The sequence below is a fragment of the Prinia subflava genome, chromosome 34 (assembly GCF_021018805.1).
Source record: "Prinia subflava isolate CZ2003 ecotype Zambia chromosome 34, Cam_Psub_1.2, whole genome shotgun sequence".
Classification (NCBI taxonomy): domain Eukaryota; kingdom Metazoa; phylum Chordata; class Aves; order Passeriformes; family Cisticolidae; genus Prinia; species Prinia subflava.
The window spans coordinates 268,531-287,235 of NC_086280.1; the positions used below are offsets into that span (position 1 = coordinate 268,531).

The window sequence follows — 18,705 nt, forward strand, 5'->3', positions numbered from 1 at the left end:
CCGGGCTCCTGTGCGCGCTGCCAGTGCTCTCCCCGCACTCGGTACCGCGGGTTATATGCGGCTCTTCCCTCCTTGAGCCCCTGTTCCATGCCACGAGCCGGCTCGGCCCTGTCGCGACAGCCGCCATGGCGCTGCGACACGTCCTCACGAGCGCTGGGCGTACACACCTAGAGCCTCGTCACGACATCGCCCAGTCCTGTCCCGACACAGCGGGTGCCACAGCGGGGAGCCCGGGCCGCCCTTGCCTTGGGAACGTGTGTTGGGGAGTTTGGGGGCGTTGCGGGATTTGGGGGCTTTGTAAAATAAATCCTTTATTTTACAGAAAAACGAGCGCTTTGGGGGCGGGCGGGGCGCGGCAGGCGGGGATGGCAGCATCGCCGGGGAGGGGACAGCAATGGACACGGAATGGCCTTGGTCCCACTTTGCAGCATCACAACTGCCCCCCGGTCTGTGATTTTCCCATTTCCCGGCGTTTTCGGCCCAATTCCCGCCCCGCAGCCCGGAAAGGCCCCGCGGCCTCGCTCCCGCACCCTGTGGGGCTTGGGGACACCCTGGCCCTGCCCTGTCCCCGTCCCCCTGTCCCCTCAGACCATTGGGGTCCCTCAGTGTCCCCTCCTGACCCGCAGTGGTGGCACCTAGCCGCAAAAGGACCCAGCAGTGCTGGGGGTGACACCGGGACCGTCCCCATCGTGTCACCGGCCTGAGCCCCGGGGCTGGGGGGGTTCGGGGAGGCCCGGCAGGACCTGCCCCCATCAGCCCCCCCCGCTTTTTTAGACCCCCTCACCCTTTTACTCCCCGCAGGATCCCTGTCCCAGTGACCCCCTCCAGTAACTCCCACCATTAGGGCCCTGAAAATTATACCCCGTTAGCACCTCACTGCCCCCAAAGGCGGCGTCGGGACTCCCCCAATTAACATCCCCAATTAACCTCTCATTTCCCCCATCGAGACCCCCCCCGATTAACCCCTCATTGCCCTCCACGAGGAGACGTGTCCCCAGTGTTCCCAGTACCAATATTAATCCTTCATGGTCCCTTCACAGGGACGTGTCCCCAGTGTCCCCAGTACCAACATTAACCCCTCATTGTCCCCCACTGGGACCCCTCCCCGGAGTCCCGCGTGTCCCCGGACGCCCCCCGGTGGTCGCGGCGGGGCGGTGCCATCCCCGGGCCGGGGCTTTGCTGCCGCCTGGCGGGGGCGCCACAGCGGGACCCGGGCACCGACTGTCACCAGCAGTGTCACCAACAGTGTCCTGTCACCCGCCACAGCGGGACCCGGGCACCGACTGTCACCAGCAGTGTCACCAACACTGTTACCGACCCTCTTCTGTCCTTAGCAGTGTCCCCGACCCTGTCTTGTCTCCAACAGTGTCCCCAAAACTGCCCTGTCCTGTCCCAAATAGTGCTCCCTCCGTTCTGTCCCCAACCCTGTCCTCAATCGTGTCCTGTCCCCGAGGTTCTCACATCAGGATGTGATCTTGTCCCGTGTCCCCAAAAGCGTCCCCGCCACTGTCCCAGTCCTGTCCCCAACCCTGTCCCCTGTTGCTGTCCCCAAGCCTGTCCTGTCCCCATCCGTGTCCCTGTCCCCACCTCCCCCTGGCTGCGTGAGCTCGGGGGACACGGGACGGGGACAGGGGAACCCTCAGCCTTGGACTGGGCAAACTGGGAGCACTGGGGCAAGCCGGGGGGGGCCAGCGGGGCCAGTCTGGGGTGCCCCACCCCCGCTGCCACCCCCCGATTGTCCCCCCGGGTCCCCCCCCCGGCAGGTCGCGGCCGCGGAGGAATCAGGGCGACGCCGGGCGACTCCCAGCAATTTTGGGTTGGGAACCGCAGAAATGCAGCGCGGAGCGAGCCAGGGCGGCCCGGCCGGGGACAGCGACGGGCGGGGGGGCCGCGGGGTCACGGGCCTGGGGGGACCGGGGGGGACACAAGGCTCCAGGGGTCGGGACACCTGGTGCAGCTTGAGGGGCTGGGGAGGGGTCCTGGGGTCAGGGGGGTCCCTGCCTGGGGGGTCCCAGGGTATTCGGGGAAGGGGTGCCTCAGGGGCGGGGGGGTCGCTGGCAGCTTGGGAGGGGGCTCCAGGACAATTTGTGGTGGTCCCAGGGCTTGAGGGGACTGGGGCACCTCAGATTTGCATGGAGGGGAGGAGTTTTTGGCAGCTTGGAGGGGGCATGGGACACGGTGCCAGCTTTGGGGGGTCCTCTCGGAACCCGGGGGGGTCCTTCAGCAGCCGGAGGGGGGGGGTCGAGCCGCCGGTGCCGCCCCCGCGGCTGCCGCTGCCACCGCTCTGATGTGGCTTCGGCACCGCAGCGCAATGGGAGCCACATGGCAGGGGGGACACGGGGGGAGCACACGGGGGGGGGGGGGGGCAGGCTCAGGGGGCCACCCCTGCCCCCCACGGCCCCCACTGTGCCCCGGGGTCTGCCCGGCTCCCCCAGGGTCTGTCTGTCCCTGCCGGGCTCTGTCCCAGCTCAGTGCCCGTGTCCCCTCTGCCCCCCCGCGGCCCCCGCAGTTATTTCCAGGGATAATTCCAGGATAATGAAAGGGTGGGAGGAAACACCGGGGCCGTGGGCGCAGCTCAGCCCTGGGGCCACCCTGCCCTGGCTTCCCCGTGGGTGGGAACCCCCCAGCCCCATTCCAGGTGCCCCTCTGTCCCTGTAGGTCCCTTCACGTCCCCAGTGTCTCCTTGGATCCTTCCAAACGCCCCCACGTCCCCCTGGGTCCCCCGAAGTTCTGCTGCATGCCTCATGGTCCCATGGGACCCCCCGGCTCCTGCACGGTCCCATGGAACCCCAACCCCCCCATGACCCCCTGCACCCCCGTGTCCCCACGGTCCCCTGGCTACTCCTGGCCCCCCATGTCCCCCCAGCTTTCCTCCTGCCCCGCAGACCCTTCCTATCCCCACACTGGGGGGGATCACTGGGATGCCGGGGGGTCTCCGAACACCGGGGTGCCACCCGAGGGTGATGCTGGGGGGGGGGCGCTCCGCCCTGTCCCGAGCCCTCGGAGCCTCCCCCGGCCCCCCCGGGACCGCGGGGCCCGTGGGCGGCCGTGGCCGGCGCACCCAGCGCGGGGGCCGCGCTATTTCGGGCCCTCCGACCGCAAGGGAAACATCCGGGGGCCGGAGAGGGCGGGCGGGGCAGGGCCGGGCCGGGGGGAGTCCGGGAGACACCAGGTGAGGGGCGGAGGACGTGGGGGTCACCCCGGTGTCCCCGTGTTGGGGACAGAATAGGGGTGGGGGGCTTGGGGATGACAGGGCGGGGGGGACACTGCTGTGTGCGCATTCCCAGTGCCCCCAGTGCCCATCCCCAGTGCCCCCAGTGCCCCCCGCACACACACGGAAGGGATTCGGGGCTGGTTCCGCTTCCCTCCAACCCCGAGGGGCCGCGGTGCCCCCGGCGTCACTGTGGGATCGGGCGGGGCGGCACTGCCGGGACCCCCGCACGGGGCAGGGGGCGTCCCCTGGCCCTGGGGACCGGGATGGGGACAGGGACACCGCCAGTCCGGCAGCCTCTGTCATGCTGAGACCGGGGCTGAAACCTCCCCCAGTATCGTGTCTTGGGGGGCTGAGATCCCCCCAGATTTGGGACAGAGGGGCTGAACCCCCTCAAACTTGTGTCAGTGCCTGAGCCAGGCTGATAAATGGGGGTGAAGGAGGCAGAGGAGGAAAGGAGAGATGGGAAGGAGGGATGGGGCGAGGATGGAAGGAGGGATGGACAGACGGACGGTGGCTGGCCGGCTGCCCGGGGACGGAGCCCCCCCGCTCCGTGTCCCCCCCGCCCTGGCGAGGTCCCGGCGTCCGGCCGGGTATAAATACCGGGTAATTGCGGGGGCCCGGCGCGGCCGCGGGGCCGTGGGCGGCCGAGCCCGGCGCCGCCCTGTAATCAGCCCCCGCCGCCGCCCCCCCCGCGCGGCCGCCGCGCTTTGAAGGGTCCCGGGGCACACGGGGGGGTCTCCCCGAGACCCCCACCCCAAGTGACACCCCCATCCCAGCCCCGGGCAGCGCCAGACCCCCCCTCGCACACACAATGAACCAGACCCTGGTGGGAATGAAACCCCCCAAAAATCCATGGGGTCCCCCCCCACCATCCCACACCGGGCTGGCTGAGGAGGAGGAGGGCTGGAGTGGCCGTCCCAGTTTGCTCCCAGTTTGTGGGCAGTGGAAGCCCCAGCGAGGGGGGGCCGGTGGTTGTGGCCTTCGGCGGCGCCGGCGGCTGCGGAGCGGAAAGCCCTGACTCAGGGCTGGGAAAGGGCCCCGCTGGCTCCGACCAGCACCAGCGGGGGGAAACAGGGAAGGGGGAAAGCGAAAAGAAAATAGGAAGGATGAGGGAATAATAAAATAAAACAAAACAAAAAAAGGGTGGGGGGGTAAAAGAGAAAAGAGCAATCAGATCAATTCTCTCATGGGGAGAAACTGAGGTGCAGGGGGGTCCCCAGCCCTATCACCAGAGCCATGTGTGTCTCTGTCCCTCTGCACATGTCCCGTGTCCCCAGCTCTGTTCCCACTCCCTGCCCCCCATCCCTGGTCCCTCCAGTCCCAGCCCCGCTCCGTTCCCAACTCCTGTCTCCATTCCCAGACCTCTGACCCCATTCCTGGTACTTGAAGCTCCAGCCGAGGTCCCTCTCATCCCCATCCCTTTTCCCCTCCTGTCTCCACCCTTGATCCCATCCCAATCCTTGTCCACCTGTCCCCAGCCCCGGTCCAGTTTTGGCCCCATCTCTGCTCCATTCTCATCCCTGGGTCCTTCAAGTCCATCCTTGGTCTCCATCCCTTGCCTCTCCCAGCCCTATCCCAGCTCCTCATTCCCATCCCTGCACCATTCTGGCACCTTCTGGGCTGATGAGCCTCTGGGTGCCCCAGCTGTCCCCTCCACCTTTGTTCCTTTGTCCCCTTTCCCCTCCCCATCCATTTATTCCTTCTTTCCTTCCCTCCAGTACTTTTCCTATTCATCCACTTCCTCTTCCCAGCCCTTTCCTCCTCCTTTTCCTGCTGTCCATTCCTTCCTCTCCCTCTCCCTCCTTTCCCTCCCCCTTTTCCTCCTTTTATTTCCTCTCCTCCTTTCCTTTTCCCTCCTTTCCCTTCCTTCCCTCTCCCCACTCTTCTTTCCTTTTCCCCACACTGCCCCTTGTCCCTCATCTCCCCTACTTCCTCCAGTTCTCAGCCTCCTCATCTTCCTCCCTTCACAACTTTTTCTTTCTCTCCTTTTTTATTTTTCTTCCATTTCCTTATATATATATTTTTTTATTTTTTCTTCCCTCCCATTTTGCATTTCCTTTTTAACTTTTCCCTTCCTTTTTCCTTTCTCCGTTCCTCTCTTTTCCTTTATTCCTCATATCTTTTCTTTCTCTTCTTTTCTAACTTCTTTCCCTCTTCCAATTCCTTGTTCTTTTCCCTCTTTTCTCTTCTGTTCCACCTTTTCTCTTATTTTCCTCTTTTCTTTACCCCTTTTCTCTTTCTTTTCCCCTCTCTCATCCTTTCCTTCCTCTTTTCCTCTTCCCCTGCCCCCCTTCCCGCGGTCCCCCGGCCCCCCCCGGCCGAGGGCGGTTCGGGGCCGGGCTCCCGCTCCCGGTCCCGGCCCGGCCCAGCCCCGCCGCAGCGGCACAGCGGGGCGGGCGGCGGCCACGGTGCTCCGTCCCTCCCTCTCCCTCCCTCCGTCCCTCCCTCTCCCTCCGTCCCTCCCTCTGCACCGAGCCCCGGCATCCCGGGACACCGGCATCCCGGGACAGCGGCACACCGCGACACCGCGACAGCGGCATCCCCACGGGCAGGACCCAGCCCTGGCATCCCCGGAGCGCGGTAAGGACCCCCGGGACCGGGACCCTTTGGGATGGGGACCCCGGCACAGAGGAACGCGGGGTGGGGGATCCCTGCTCCGGGCACAGGGACGCTTCGGGAGAGGGGAACCCCGCTCCGGGACAGGGACACTTCGGGATTTGGGACCCACGGGGTGGAGAACTCACTCCGGGGTGGGGGAGACCCCATGGATATGGGACCCCCCCTAAGGACAGGGAGCATCCTCCCCCCCAGGCCCTGTGCCGGGGGACACGTGTGTCCCCTGCACCAGCAGGGACTGCGCCCGGCCATCCCCGATGGGGACACAGAGATGGGACGGTGCCGAGTGCCACTGTCACCCCAAACTGTCCCTCTGGCTGGGGACAGCACCCCTGCATAGGAGGAGCCAGGCCCGGGTGTGCTCGGGTTCAGGGGATGGGGGGTGGCACTGGCAGGGTGGGGGAAACTGAGGCAAGGGCTGTGGGGATACTTGGGATCAGGGACCGGAGACTGGGGACCAGGGATTGGGTTTGGGGATTGGGGACAAGGACTGGGTTTTGGGACCAAGAAACTGCAGATTTAGGGAAGCAGAGACTGGGGGACAAGGGGACGGGGAATGAGGAACTGGAACCAAGGAGCAAGAACTGGACACTGGTGGTCAGTGACAAGAGACTGGGAATTCAGGACCGCGAATTTGGGATGGGGGACCCCCAGAGCAGGGGCTGGACCCCTCCCACACTGGGAGGGGACATGGGAGCGGTCAAGATCCCTGACCCAGCAGGGGCCAGGAAGGGACTCTGACCCCCAGCAGTGGCCACTCGTGCAGCGAGCTCATGCTGTCCTCAGCCCGCAGCTCCCGGGGCTCCTTCCCTGCTCCTTAATTTCCCGGCGCAAGCGGAGCTGATTTATGGGAGTTTGACACTATTTTAAGCGTGCGCCTCCGTTTGCCGCTCGCCCTGGTTTTAATTACCTCGGCTCTCGCGGCAGGGCAGCGTTCCCGGGGCACAGGCCTGGCCCTTGTTATCCTTGGAAAACCGGGAGCGCGCTTGCGGCCACGGCCGGGGCCGGCGTAAAAATAGGCGCAAAAACCACGGAAAAAAAAATGGAAAGGGGGGGTGAGGGGGGGACACCCTGAAAAAAAAAAAAAAAAACGCAAACAAACAAAAAAGCTGAAGTGGAAATGCCCCAAAGTGGGTGAAGAGATGAATTAAGAAATAAATAAATCAAGGGAACACCGGGGGTGATGGGGGTGAGGGACAGCTCACGAGACCCCGGCCCAGCCCGCACAGCTGAAAGCCATGACGGGTATAAAAGCAGAGGAAGTCACCCGGGGAGGGGGGAGGCCACAGCATAATTCGATTAAAAGGCCATAAAGGCAGAAGGAGCCGAGATTGGGGGTGGAGGGAGGCCCTGCCCCAGCACAACCCCACAACAGCCCTTGGAGAAGCCCCTTTGGGGGTGCTGGGCTGGGGGTGATGGGGTGGGCTCTGCGGGGGAAACTGAGGCAAAGGGGATGGGGAGCGTTGGCAGTGGTGGGAGGCACCGGGGTACTGGGGGTGCTGCTGGGTGCCCCTGCACGGGGTGTCCAGCGGGGCTGACACCCCAATACAGCTGCCCCCCAGTGCTGACCCCCAGGATGGGTCACCCCGTGGCACACGGTGCCCCTCGGGACCCTGAAGCCCTGTTCCCCTTTTCCACAGGCTGCCGAGTGCCATGGCCACGAGCTCCCACTGACATCGTCCCCCACACCTCGGGGTGCCCCCACTGACATCACACCCCACACCTCAGGGTGCCACCGCCGCAGCCATGGGTGACTCCTACGCCGCCGCCTTCCCCAGCGCCCCGGGGCTGCTGTCACCGTCCGCCAGCCCCCAGGCCTCCCCCGGCCCCTACGGCCCCGACTACGGCCCCTTCGGCCACCCCTTCCCAGCCCCCTCTGGCGCCCAGGAGGTGCTGGGGGCCCCCGTGGTGGTGGCGGCCAAGGGCCACCCCCCGGGCGAGTGCCTGCCGGGGGTGTACCCCTCGCTGGAGATGCCGCACCCCTACGGCTCCTGGTACAAGGGCGGCATCAGCGGGGGGCTGCCAGGGGGCTCTGGGCCCGCGGCCCCGTCCTGGTGGGATGTGCACCCCAACGGGGGCTGGCTGGGGGGACCGGCGGGCGCCGAGGGGCTGCAGGGCTCGCTGCAGGGCCAGCCCACCCTCAGCCCCCCTCTGCCCACCTACAGCTCCGATTTCGGTGCCCTAAACTCCCCTCCTTACACCAACGCCCCCGCGGCGCCCCCCACCCCTAAAGCCACGCCGGGCGAGTCCCCGAAGGGTCCCCGCGGCGGTTCCTTGGGGGGACGCCCGGCGTGCGACTGCCCCAATTGCCAGGAGCTGGAGCGGCTCGGGGGCCCCGGGGGGGCGCGGCGGAAGCCGGTGCACAGCTGCCACATCCCGGGCTGCGGGAAGGTGTACGGCAAAGCCTCGCACCTGAAGGCGCACCTGCGCTGGCACACGGGCGAGAGACCCTTCGTGTGCAACTGGCTCTTCTGCGGGAAGCGCTTCACCCGCTCCGACGAGCTGGAGCGGCACGTCCGGACCCACACGCGCGAGAAGAAGTTCACCTGCCTGCTGTGCAGCAAGCGCTTCACCCGCAGCGACCACCTCAGCAAGCACCAGAAGACCCACGCCGACCCCGGGCCCCCCAAGCCGCCACCCGGCTCTGAGCAGCCCCCCGCGTCCCCTCAGCCGCCGCCCGCCTCGCCCGGCAAGGACGGCGGCAGTCCCGAAGCAGGGAGTTTGTTGGAAATTTGAGCCTTTCAGCCTTCATCTTCATCCTCCTCCTCTGCGCTGCTGGGGATATTTATTACGGGGTGCTGCTCCCCCAAGCCCCGCCCCTCGATTCCCCAGCTCCTCGTTAGCCATTCTAATTTATGTCTTAAGTTATGGGGGGGCTCTCCGAGCGCTCTGGGGCTCACAGGGGGGTGTCAAGGTGAGACTCCCCCTCTTTTCTGTTTTCCCTTCCACCTCCTCAAATCTTCTTGCCCCCCAACCCTCGCCTCGCCCCCCGCACTCAGGGACAGGGTTTGCCCCCTCCCCCGGCCTGGTTCATCATAATGTAACGTGTCCCCCCCTCTTTTTTTAGCTGCCTGCCCCTCCTGCCCCCCCGGAAAAAAAGCAATAAAAGGATTGAGAGTGGAGCTGGGCCCCCATTCTGCGGCTGAGGCTGGGTGGCTTCATCACAGGGATGGGCTCAGCTTCCCCCTCCCTGCAGGGCTCCTAGGGAAACTGAGGCACGGGGGGGCACATGGTCCTGCTCAGGGTCGATGTGTCCCCCCTCTGTGGGGGTGGCAGGAGCTGAGCAGGGATGGGGACAAGCTGGGCTGTGCCCTCCTCTTCAGTCCCTGGGGTGCCACATCCCTGTGGTCCCCTGTGCCTCTCCCCTTTCCCAGGAGCCCAGCCCCTGTCCCCAGGACCCTGCAGGGCTGTGTCCTGCGGCCCCCACAGTCCCACGTCTCCCTGTCCCCATAGCCCTGTGTCTCCAAGCCCCTGTGCCCTGGGTGCCCCTGCTCCCATATCCCTCTGTCCCTGTCACTCCTCATGTCCCCAACCTCAGGGACAGCCAGAGCCTGACAGGCTTGGGGCCCCAGTGACACCCTGGCAGTCTCACCCTGCACACGTGTGTCCCCAACAGCCGTGTCCCCATTTCCAGGGACACCACACACACGTGTGCATGGAACACGTGTGTGCACAGCCCCATGCCTCAGTTTCCCCCTGGCCACATCCCAGGGCTCACGTGGCAGCACCGGGCATGCGGTGGGGCCACGTGCCCCCGAGGACACCCCAATTCTGGATGCTGTGGGCTGGTGGGGACCCTGCTGCGCAGCCCCCGAGCTCCCCCTCCAAGTGCCCTGGGCTCCCGCCAGCCCTTTGATGCGCTCAGCCCTGGTTTGGGGCTTTTCCTGAAAATAAAACCCAAAAAGCCACGGAAAAAGGCAAAAGGAGGCGGAAACGAGCTCCACTGCCAGCACGAAGCCGGGGGATGCAGCTGCTGGCACCCACGGCCCCGGGAGGAGAGGGACAGGAATGGCAGCAGGTCCCTGTGCCAGCCCCGGGTGAGTCACGGTGGCCACGGGCTGGCCGGGACCCAGCTGTCCCCAGGGGAAGGGGGAACACAGGGTGGGGAAACTGAGGCAGAGAGCCATCAATGGAGTGGCTGGAGCTCATTGCCACCACACAGAGCGCGACAGAGCTGTCCCCAGCGCGGCTGCCCGGGGGATTTAGAGTGGCAGTGCCACCTCTCCATGTAGTCCCCCAAACCAGCCACACCCTCCCCGACACAAATCTGCCCATTTCGGGGGCTTCCCCCCCCAAACCCCACCCTGCTGCTGCTCGCCGTGGGTGGGCCAGTGCCAAGCAGGGCAACGAGCCACATCCCCGAGCCAAACCCTGGCCCGGCGGCCACCGAGGGCTCGACCGCCCGGAGCCTCCCAAACCACAGAGCCCAACCCCATCCAGCGACCCCCCCAAACCCCACCGGGGACCCCCCCTCCACCGCCACCGGCTTTTTTCCTGTCTCGCTGCCCCATCAGCGCCGGGTTTGGGGGGGTCCGAGGGACGCCACGAGGCCACGCCAGCCCTGCGGTGGCTCTGATGTCGGCGCCATCCCAAATCGTCGTCTCCTATCGAACCCCGCTCGCTCCGTAACGGGCGAGGAATGTGGGGCCCCCCGCCGCAGCTCCCCCCGCCGCCTTTATTTAATATCCTGAGAAAATTAAAATAACTCTTGCGGCCGCTAAGGAAAACACGGAGATAAACACAAGAAAAGCGGGAGCCCCGGGAGAAGGGCTGGGAGCGAGCCAAGGGGGGGGGGCACACGGCGGGAGCGGCACCCAGGGGATATGGGGAGAGGGGCACGGGCACCCGCCAGAGGGGACACTGGTGGAGGTGGCCCTGGGGACACGGGAGAGCAGGACACCGGGATACCCCGGGAGTCCACGAGGGGGTGCGGGACGGAGGCTACCTAAAGGACACGGGACACAAGGGGTGCCCGTAGGACACGGGGGTGACACGGGGGTGACACGGGGGTGTCCCGGGGGTGACACGGGGGGTCCCGGGGGTGTCCCGGGGCTCCCGGTCTGGGTCCGGGTCCCGGTCCCAGCGCAGCCCTGCTCGGAGACCACGTGACCCGTCGGAGGCACACGCCCTTCGCTCCGCCCCTCCAGGGAGTCCCCGCCTCTCTTAAAGGGGCAACGACTGTAAAAGTGTCCCTCATTTTGATCAGTCCCCGTTACAGCCAGAGAGCCACTAAGTCACTGGTGGAGCGGGTCTGTGCAGGGTACGCTGGTATTCTCCCTCCTCCGCCGAGGAAAATCGGGGAGGGTGGCGCTGCCCCCAGTGAGGAGCCCGCCTGTTTCCCACGGCAGCCGCGGCCCTTTTAATTCCCCTCCCACTCGCGCCCGCGGCCACGAGGGCGGCGCGCGGCGGCGATTGGCGCGAAGCGGGAGCGGGAAGGGGTGAGGGGAGCCAAGATGGCGGCGCCGGGGGCTGAGGGCGGGGAGCAGCTGAGGGGGAGCCGGGCGGCGCCGGGGGCTGTGAGCGGGTGACGGGACCAGCGGAGGGGTTGCCGGCCTGGAGCTGGCGCCTCCCGAGGGCACCGGAGGTTTCAGCTGTCATCCCACAGGCTCGGCGCCGCCATGTGCTCCCTGGAGCTGTTCCCGCCGCCGCCTCCCCCCGGGGATGTCACCCTGTACGAGCTCAATAACGCGCTGGTCTGCGGCCTCCTCAGCGAGCAGCTCCCGCTGGCCTTCCGGAGCCAGGTGAGACCCCCGGGGCCGGGCGAGCCCCTCCTTCCCCTCCCCAGCGCCAGGTGAGACCCCCAAGGCCGGGAAGCCTCCCCTGCTCCCAGAGCCGTGCCAGCCCCTCCAGCCTTGGGGGTGCCACATTTGTTCCCCTCAGCTGCGGCTGGAGCTTTGTCCCGTCTGCTGCGGGGACAGCTCTCTCCTCCTCCAGGCACCCTCAGGTGCTCCCTCGCCCCTCCTGGTGCCCCTTCTTTCCTCCCGGGGCCTTCTACCCCCTGCCCTGGGGGTTCCCTTTGCCGCCCCGGGCTCAGGGGGGCTCAGGGGGGCTGTGGGTGCCGCAGGTGCCCGACCTGCCCGTGCTGAGCCTGCCCAAGGAGCCCCTCAAGGCTCACGGCCGCCTGGAGCCCAGCGCTCGCCCGCCCTTCATCCACCACCGCGAGTCCCTCTGGAAGCGCTGCCTCAGCGCCTGGTGAGTGCCCCGCCGTGCCCGGGCAGCCGAGCGTGCCCCGGAGCGGGCGCTGCCCGCGGGCGCTGACCGCGCTCTCCCCGCAGGCGCGACACCGGGCTCTGCGGGCTGCTCAGGGAGCTTGCCAGCGCCGAGGAGGACGGTGAGTTTGGGCTGCCCGCACATCCCCCGGGTTTCTCTTCAGCTGTGCTGCCCCTGTCCGTGCCCCCGGTGGTGCTGGCAGGGACGCTGAGGGTCCTTTGCCCGCCAGGGCTGCGGTGGCTGCGGACGGGCTCGAGCCACGCGCTGGCCGTGTGCCGCTGGCTGTCCTCGCTGCACGGGTCCCTGTTCCCGCACCTCTCCGTGAGTCGCTGTGGCCTCTGCGGGAGGCAGGGCCCAGGGGAGCAGCGGTTTGGCTTGGAGGGTGGTCCCTTCCCCACTCAGACTCCCCTGAAATGCTCCTCCTGGTGATGCCCAGCTGCAGACACTGCTCCTTCCTCCCATGGAGGAAAATGGACACGGGGAAGGTGTTTGGGCAGCAAAGGGCTCCAAGAGGGGCCAGAATCCAGGACACTGGGGGTCCTTGCTGCTAGCTCAGCGTTCTCCTCTCCCTGCAGCTGACCAGTGAGGACATGATCGCAGCCTTCTCCCAGGCCGTGGACTGGTGAGTCCTGGGTGTCCCAGAATCACCGTGCGGGGGTGGGGGTACAAGGACAGGATGGCCCCGTTTGGGTGGGCTCACTCATTAAAGGTAAATATTTCCCCACTGGCTCTGCCCTTGTTTGTGTGCCCTGGCTGGAGAGAGATCTAGGTTAAAGGAGATTAGAGCCTGGAAAATTCCTTCCAATTCCAACCCCAGGCTGTGGTCAGCAGCCCCTCAGTAGACCCCCGTGAGTAATTCCCAGAAACAGGGAATTTCTTAAAGTAAACGGTCCCGTTGAGCAGCAGAAAGGAAGTTTTATTTCTCTGGGGACTCTGAGAAGGGTCCTTGCCAGCCCAGGGGGTGCTGGGGGGTCTCAGCCTGCCCTGTGCCCCCTTTAGGGCTGGCTGCACAGTCCGGGCCTTCGCCTGGCACCCCCACACCAACAAATTTGCTGTGGCTCTTCTGGACGATTCCATCCGTGTCTACAACTCCAACAGGTGGGGCTTTGTCCTGGGGTGGTCACTGCCCTGGTCCTGCTGCCTGTGGCCTCCTCACCTACCTGGGCACACCTGGGCACACCTGGGCATGCCTGGGCTCCCGTTCAGCCCTCCCTGCTCCTTTCCCACTCTCCCCCGAGCCTGAAGAGCTTTGCCTTTCCTTTCCCTGCCTGCTCTGTAGCTCTGGGGACATCCTGAGGGTCACGCAGCCCTGGGGGGTGGTGACAGCGCCAGGGGGACACGGGCTGAGGGTCCTCTGTCCCCCAGGTCTCCCTGCTCCCCCAGGGAATGCCAGTCCCTGCTCAGGAGAAGACTCTGCCGGCTGCTCCTGCAGCCCCCCCGAGTGTCCCCGAGCTGGGATTTCCAGCCAGCCTGGGCCCTGTCCGAGCTGTCCCCAGCTCGGCTCGGTCACACCAGGTGACTCACACACACCTCCGGTGTCACCTGGCCAGGTCCTGTCCCCTCCCCGGGAAGCACACGCAGGGCACACCCCCCTCCCCAGCCTGCTGTCCTCCCCCACTGGGCTCAGGGCTGGCAGGGGACACTGTGGCTGCAGCAGGGCTCTCAGCCCCACCCCTGCCCTGTGTCACCTGTCCCCTCCCCGGCAGTGCCACCGTGCCCTCGCTGAAGCACCGCCTGCAGAGGAACGTGGCCGCCATGGCCTGGAAGCCGCTCTGTGCCTCCATCCTGGCCGTGGCCTGCCAGAGCTGCGTCCTCGTGTGGCACCTGGACCCCACCTCCCTCTCCACCAGGTGACAGCTCCCACCTTCCCCTCCTGGCTGTTGTCACCTCCCGTTGGGGTTGCCTTGGGGACAACCATCCTGCCAGCAAATCCCAAATCCTGGTGGCTTCTCCCTGTTCCTTTGCAGACCCTCCTCGGGCTGTGCCCAGGTGCTGTCCCACCCCGGGCACAGCCCTGTCACCAGCCTGGCCTGGGCACCCAGCGGGGAGCGGCTGCTCTCAGCCTCACCCGTGGACACGGCCATGCTGGTGAGGACCCTCCTGGGGACACCCCTGGGGTCACCAAGGGACACCCGGACTGGGCACAAGCACTGCTCCTGCAGAGGCAGCTCTGGAATTTCACCTGGACCTGAAATCTTTCCCTAATCCTGGTGTCACCGTCATCCTCCAGGTGTGGGACGTGTCCACTGAGACCTGTGTCCAGCTGCAGTGGTTTGGGGGTGGCGGTGTCACCTACTTGGCCTGGTCCCCTGATGGCAGCAAGGTGCTGGCAGCCACCCCCTCGGCCGTGTTCCGGTGAGCTCCTCATCTCCATCCTCATCCCAAACAATCTGGACTGGATCCCAGATTTCCTCCCTGCGCCCGTTCCTGTTGTGGGGACAGAGTGGGGGACACCATGCATTCCCTGAGCAGCAGGATTGGGGCAGATTCCCAGGAATTGTGCTCCCTAAATCCCATCTCCTGCAGGGTGTGGGAGGCCCAGATGTGGACCTGTGAGCGCTGGCCCACGATCAGGGGACGCTGCCAGGTAGGATGGGATATTCCCCACCCAGGGAATCATTTAGGCTGGAAAAGCCCTCTGGGATCTGCCAAGGCCACCACTGACCTGTGTCCCCAAGTGCCACATCCAGAGAGCTTTTAAATCCCTCCAGGAACTCCACCCCTGCCTTGGGCAGCCAGCCCACGAAACTGTGGAATTTTGCCTAATTGTGTGGAAATCTTCCTGATATTTAATCTGAACCTTCCCTGGCACAGCCCGAGGCCGTGTCCTCTTGTCTCATTCCCTGGGAGCTTCCCCTGGCTGTCCCTTCCTGGCAGGGGCTTGTGGAGTACAAAGTCCCTCCTGAGCTTCCTTTTCTCCAGTCTGGACCCCCCCAGCTCCCTCCAGACCTCTCCAACCCCTTCCCAGCTCCATTTCCTCCTCTGACCACTCCTGGGCCCCTCAGGGTCCATCTGGAGCCCCAAACTGACCCCAGGGTCTGCTGTGGCCTCACAGACGTCACCTCCACGCGACACCTTGGGGCTTTGATTCAAAATCCTCCCTCCCCAGCTGGGAATCCTGTGCCAGCTGTGCCCTCCCTGGGCTGGCTGTGGGGTGACAGGGGTGGTGGCACTGTCCCACAGACAGGCTGCTGGAGCCCCGATGGCAGCCGGCTGCTCTTCACCGTGCTGGGCGAGTCCGTCATCTACTCCTTGTCCTTCTCAGAGTACCGGGGTGAGTTTGTCCCACCTGGAGCTTCCCAGGGGCTGGGAGAGGGCTCCCAAATGATCCCACAGCTTTGGGGTGAGCAGCTGGGGCTGTGGCAAAGAGCTGGGACACACACGGGGTGTTTTGGGGTCTCCAAGCATGGAATCTCTGGAATTCAGGTTTTTTCACCCCTCACGCTGCTTCTCACTCTCAGTCACAGCTGTGGGGTCTTGAAGGGATTTCAGGGAGACTCCAGTGGGTCCAGGGCCAGCTTGGGGGTCCTGGTGTTTGCTGTCCCTTGTCCTCCATCCCAGCCACTCCTGGGACGCCAGCACAGCCTTTCTGAGAAAGAAATAAATTAATGATCACCTGGGAAATCCAGTGGGATTTATGGAGTGTGGATTTCTCCCCTTTTAGGAGAGATGCAGGGGCAGGTGGGGGGCTCCAAAACGGCCTCGATCGTGGCAGACCTGTCTGAGACCACCTTCGAGACCCTCTATGGGGAGGAGAGGTGGGTCTGGCTGGGGCACAGAGGGGTCCCTGCTCCTCCTGGCAGCCACTCCTTGCTGCTGGGGGGGGTCTCTCCCCCCTGATTTTGGGACTTGGGCTGTTGCAGGATCGGAGGAGAGGTTCATTCCATGGTGTGGGACCCCACCGGGGAGAGGCTGGCAGTGATCATCAGAGGTCAGTCCTGCCTCGTCCTGGGGTGGGCCTGGGAGTCCTGCTGCCCGCAGGGAAAAGGGACACGGGGGACAAGGGAGAGCCCTTGTGCTGCTGTCCCCTGCAGGGCCCCCCGAGTCCCCGCCGGCCATCGCCGTGTTCCGCACCCGCAACAGCCCCGTCTTCGAGCTCCTGCCCTGGTGCGTGCGGGGCCCGGGGGTTTGGGGTCATTGCAGGGGGTTTGAGTGGGTTTGGGGTTATGGCAGGGGGGTTGGGGTGGGTTTGGGGTCATTGCAGGGGGCTTTGGGGGGAGTTGAGGTCATGGCAGGGGGTTTGGGGTCATTGCAGGGGGCTTTGGGGGGGGTTGAGGTCATGGCAGGGGGTTTGGGGTCATTGCAGGGGGTTTGGGGGGGGTTTGGGGTCATGGCAGGGGGCTTTGGGGGGTTTGGGGTCATTGCAGGAGGTTTGGGGGGGGTTTGGGGTCATTGCACGGGGTTTGGGGTCATGGCAGAGGGGTTGGGTTGGGGTTTGTTGCAGCAGATTTGGGATAGGTTTGGGTTTACTGATTCCCAGTAAGCCCCAGGATGTGACGGGGAATCGCTGCTCCCCCTGCTCCTCCTCCAGTCCCTGTCACTGCTTCACCCCCAAATGTCCTTTGGCCACATTGTTCCCTCCTCACGTCCCCCCCTTGGCTTTGGGTTGTCCTTTCCCAGTGCATCTCCTTAAATCCTTAAATCCTAAATACCCCCCTGGGGATGTGCTGGTTCCCGGGCCATGACCCCAGCTCTTCCCCCACCCCACAGCGGCTTCGTGCGGGGCGAGCGCGGTGCCCGGCCCCAGCTCATCTCCTTCCACCCCTGCTTCCCTCAGGGCGCCCTCCTGACCGTGGTGAGTCCCCCCCCGGGGCATTCCCAGTCCCAGGGGACACTGGTGGCACTGGGAAGGGGGCTGGGATCCGGGTGAGCCATGGGGGGGTTCCAGGGAGGGGAGGTTTAACCAGACCAAGGGTTGGGTTCTGGGGACAGAGGGGCAGGAAGGGACCTGGAGGGACTGAGGGACAGCACTGGATGAGCCAGGAGTGCCCAGGTGGCCAAAAAGTCTGGTGGGATCCTGGCCTGGCTCAGGGTGGGGTGGCCAGCAGGAACAGGGGATTGTTTCTCCCTGTGGCCACACCTCAAATGCTGTATCCAGGTCTGGATCCCCCAATTTAGGAAGGGTTTTGGGATCTGGGGGGTGTCCAGAGAAGGGAACAGAGCTGGGGAAGGATCTAGAGCTCTGTGGGGCTGAGGGAGCTGGGAAGGGAGAGAAGGAGGCTCAGGGGGGACCTCCTCACTTTCTGTAGCTCCCTGACAGGAGGGGGCAGCCAGCTGAGGTCTCAAATCCCGGTGACAGTACCAGGGGAGGTCTGGGGTAGATTTCAGGAAGAATTTCTTCCCAGTAAGGGTGACTGGGCACTGGAATGGGCTGGCAGGGCAGGCCCCACCCCTGGGGGTGTTTTAGCAAAGCCTGGACACGGCACTTGGTCACAAGGCAGTGCCAGGTCACGGGCTGGACTCCATTCCAAAGGATTTTCCCCATTTCTGCCCTGTTTGGACACTCACCCCTGCCCCACCCTCTGCCCTGCAGTGCTGGTCCTCGGGGAAGATCTCCCACATCCCCTTTTTCTTCATCAGCGCGCTGGAGCCGCGCGGCAGCCCCCGCCGCAGCCCCGTGCCCGTGCTGGGCAGCGTCAGGGAGCAGCCGCTCTTCTCCGAGCTCTGAGCCCAGCCAGGGCCTCCCCTCCCTCCAGGAGCCCCCACACCTGCCCGGGGGCTGGCAGTGCTGCTCCTGCCCCAATTAAAGGTGGATTTTCCCTACCTCTCCTCTTCTTTCCTCACCCCGATGGGACTGGAGGATTTTTGGGGGTGAATTTGGGAAGTCCTCTGGGTCTAGAGGAGCTCTGGGGGCTCCAGAGCTGGTTTCTGGGGTCATAAACAGCTCAGAGTGAGCTCACAGAACCTGTTGGTGTGATCCCACTGCAGCCCATGGACCAGGGCTGCTCTTTTCGGGTCAAAGACCCCGTTTTGGGGAAAGGTGATGGCTGAAGGGGTTTGGGGGTGGTTTTGGCCACACACAGGCTTTGTCCTGAGGGTGGGCACAAGTGAACCAAAACCTCCAAAGTGAACTAAACCCTCTGCGGGTCCCTAAACCCCAACCCTGGGGGCCCCAGAGTGCTCATCCTGCCCCATGAGCCCCCCCAGCCCCACAGGGTCGGGGCAGCAGCTGGCACCCCCAGAGAGGGGATTAATGCTGCTGGGGGCAGCAGGGAAATCCTGGGATTATACACCCTTAATCCCAGGATTACGCTGTGCTGGCAGGGAGGGCAGGGAGAGCGCAGGACCCCTGCTCCCCCCACCCCAACACCCCCAGGAGCCCCAAAATCTTCCCACCCCCCACATCCAAACCTCCCCAGAGCGAGGGGAGACCCCTCAGCATCCACCCCCCTTCCTGAGACCCGGCAGGAGGACCCAGGAGAGCCCCGGGCTCCAAACCTACCGCCTCTGTCAGGGCCAGCCTGGGGCACTTCACCCCTCGGGCCTGCCCGGTTGGCTCCCGGTGCCGCCTCCGCGGGGCAGAGCCCGCAGGTACCGCAGGTGCAGCCACGTCTCCTCCCGGCTGCGCCGCACGAAGCGACCCACGCAGAGCAGGACTGCCCCCAGCCACCCCCCCACGGCCACCAGCGCGGCCACGTCGGGGGCCCGCGCTGTCCCCACGGCCG

At 65.4% G+C, this 18,705-nt stretch overlaps 2 protein-coding genes across 3 annotated transcripts; both read left to right on the forward strand.

The window, feature by feature from the left end:
• The first annotated feature begins 5,552 nt into the window (after positions 1-5,552).
• SP7 (Sp7 transcription factor) lies at positions 5,553-8,843 on the forward strand. Its single transcript, XM_063420939.1, has 2 exons — positions 5,553-5,794; positions 7,471-8,843. The coding sequence occupies exon 2, from the start codon at positions 7,577-7,579 to the stop codon at positions 8,564-8,566; it is 990 nt and encodes a 329-aa protein (XP_063277009.1). The 5' UTR covers positions 5,553-5,794; positions 7,471-7,576; the 3' UTR covers positions 8,567-8,843.
• Positions 8,844-11,259: 2,416 nt separating this feature from the next.
• On the forward strand, positions 11,260-17,935 carry AAAS (aladin WD repeat nucleoporin). 2 transcript variants are annotated; one of them, XM_063420964.1, is made up of 16 exons: positions 11,260-11,571; positions 11,895-12,022; positions 12,106-12,161; positions 12,270-12,361; positions 12,616-12,662; positions 13,040-13,138; positions 13,747-13,890; positions 14,008-14,128; positions 14,271-14,395; positions 14,567-14,627; positions 15,224-15,314; positions 15,705-15,798; positions 15,904-15,971; positions 16,075-16,147; positions 16,751-16,835; positions 17,621-17,935. In XM_063420964.1, exons 1-16 carry the CDS (start codon positions 11,449-11,451, stop codon positions 17,918-17,920), a joined length of 1,707 nt encoding a protein of 568 aa, XP_063277034.1. In that variant the 5' UTR covers positions 11,260-11,448; the 3' UTR covers positions 17,921-17,935. The 2 variants fall into 2 exon arrangements, with proteins under 2 accessions (XP_063277034.1, XP_063277035.1); XM_063420965.1 differs by having other exon boundaries at positions 17,574-17,803.
• The last annotated feature ends 770 nt before the right edge of the window (positions 17,936-18,705 follow it).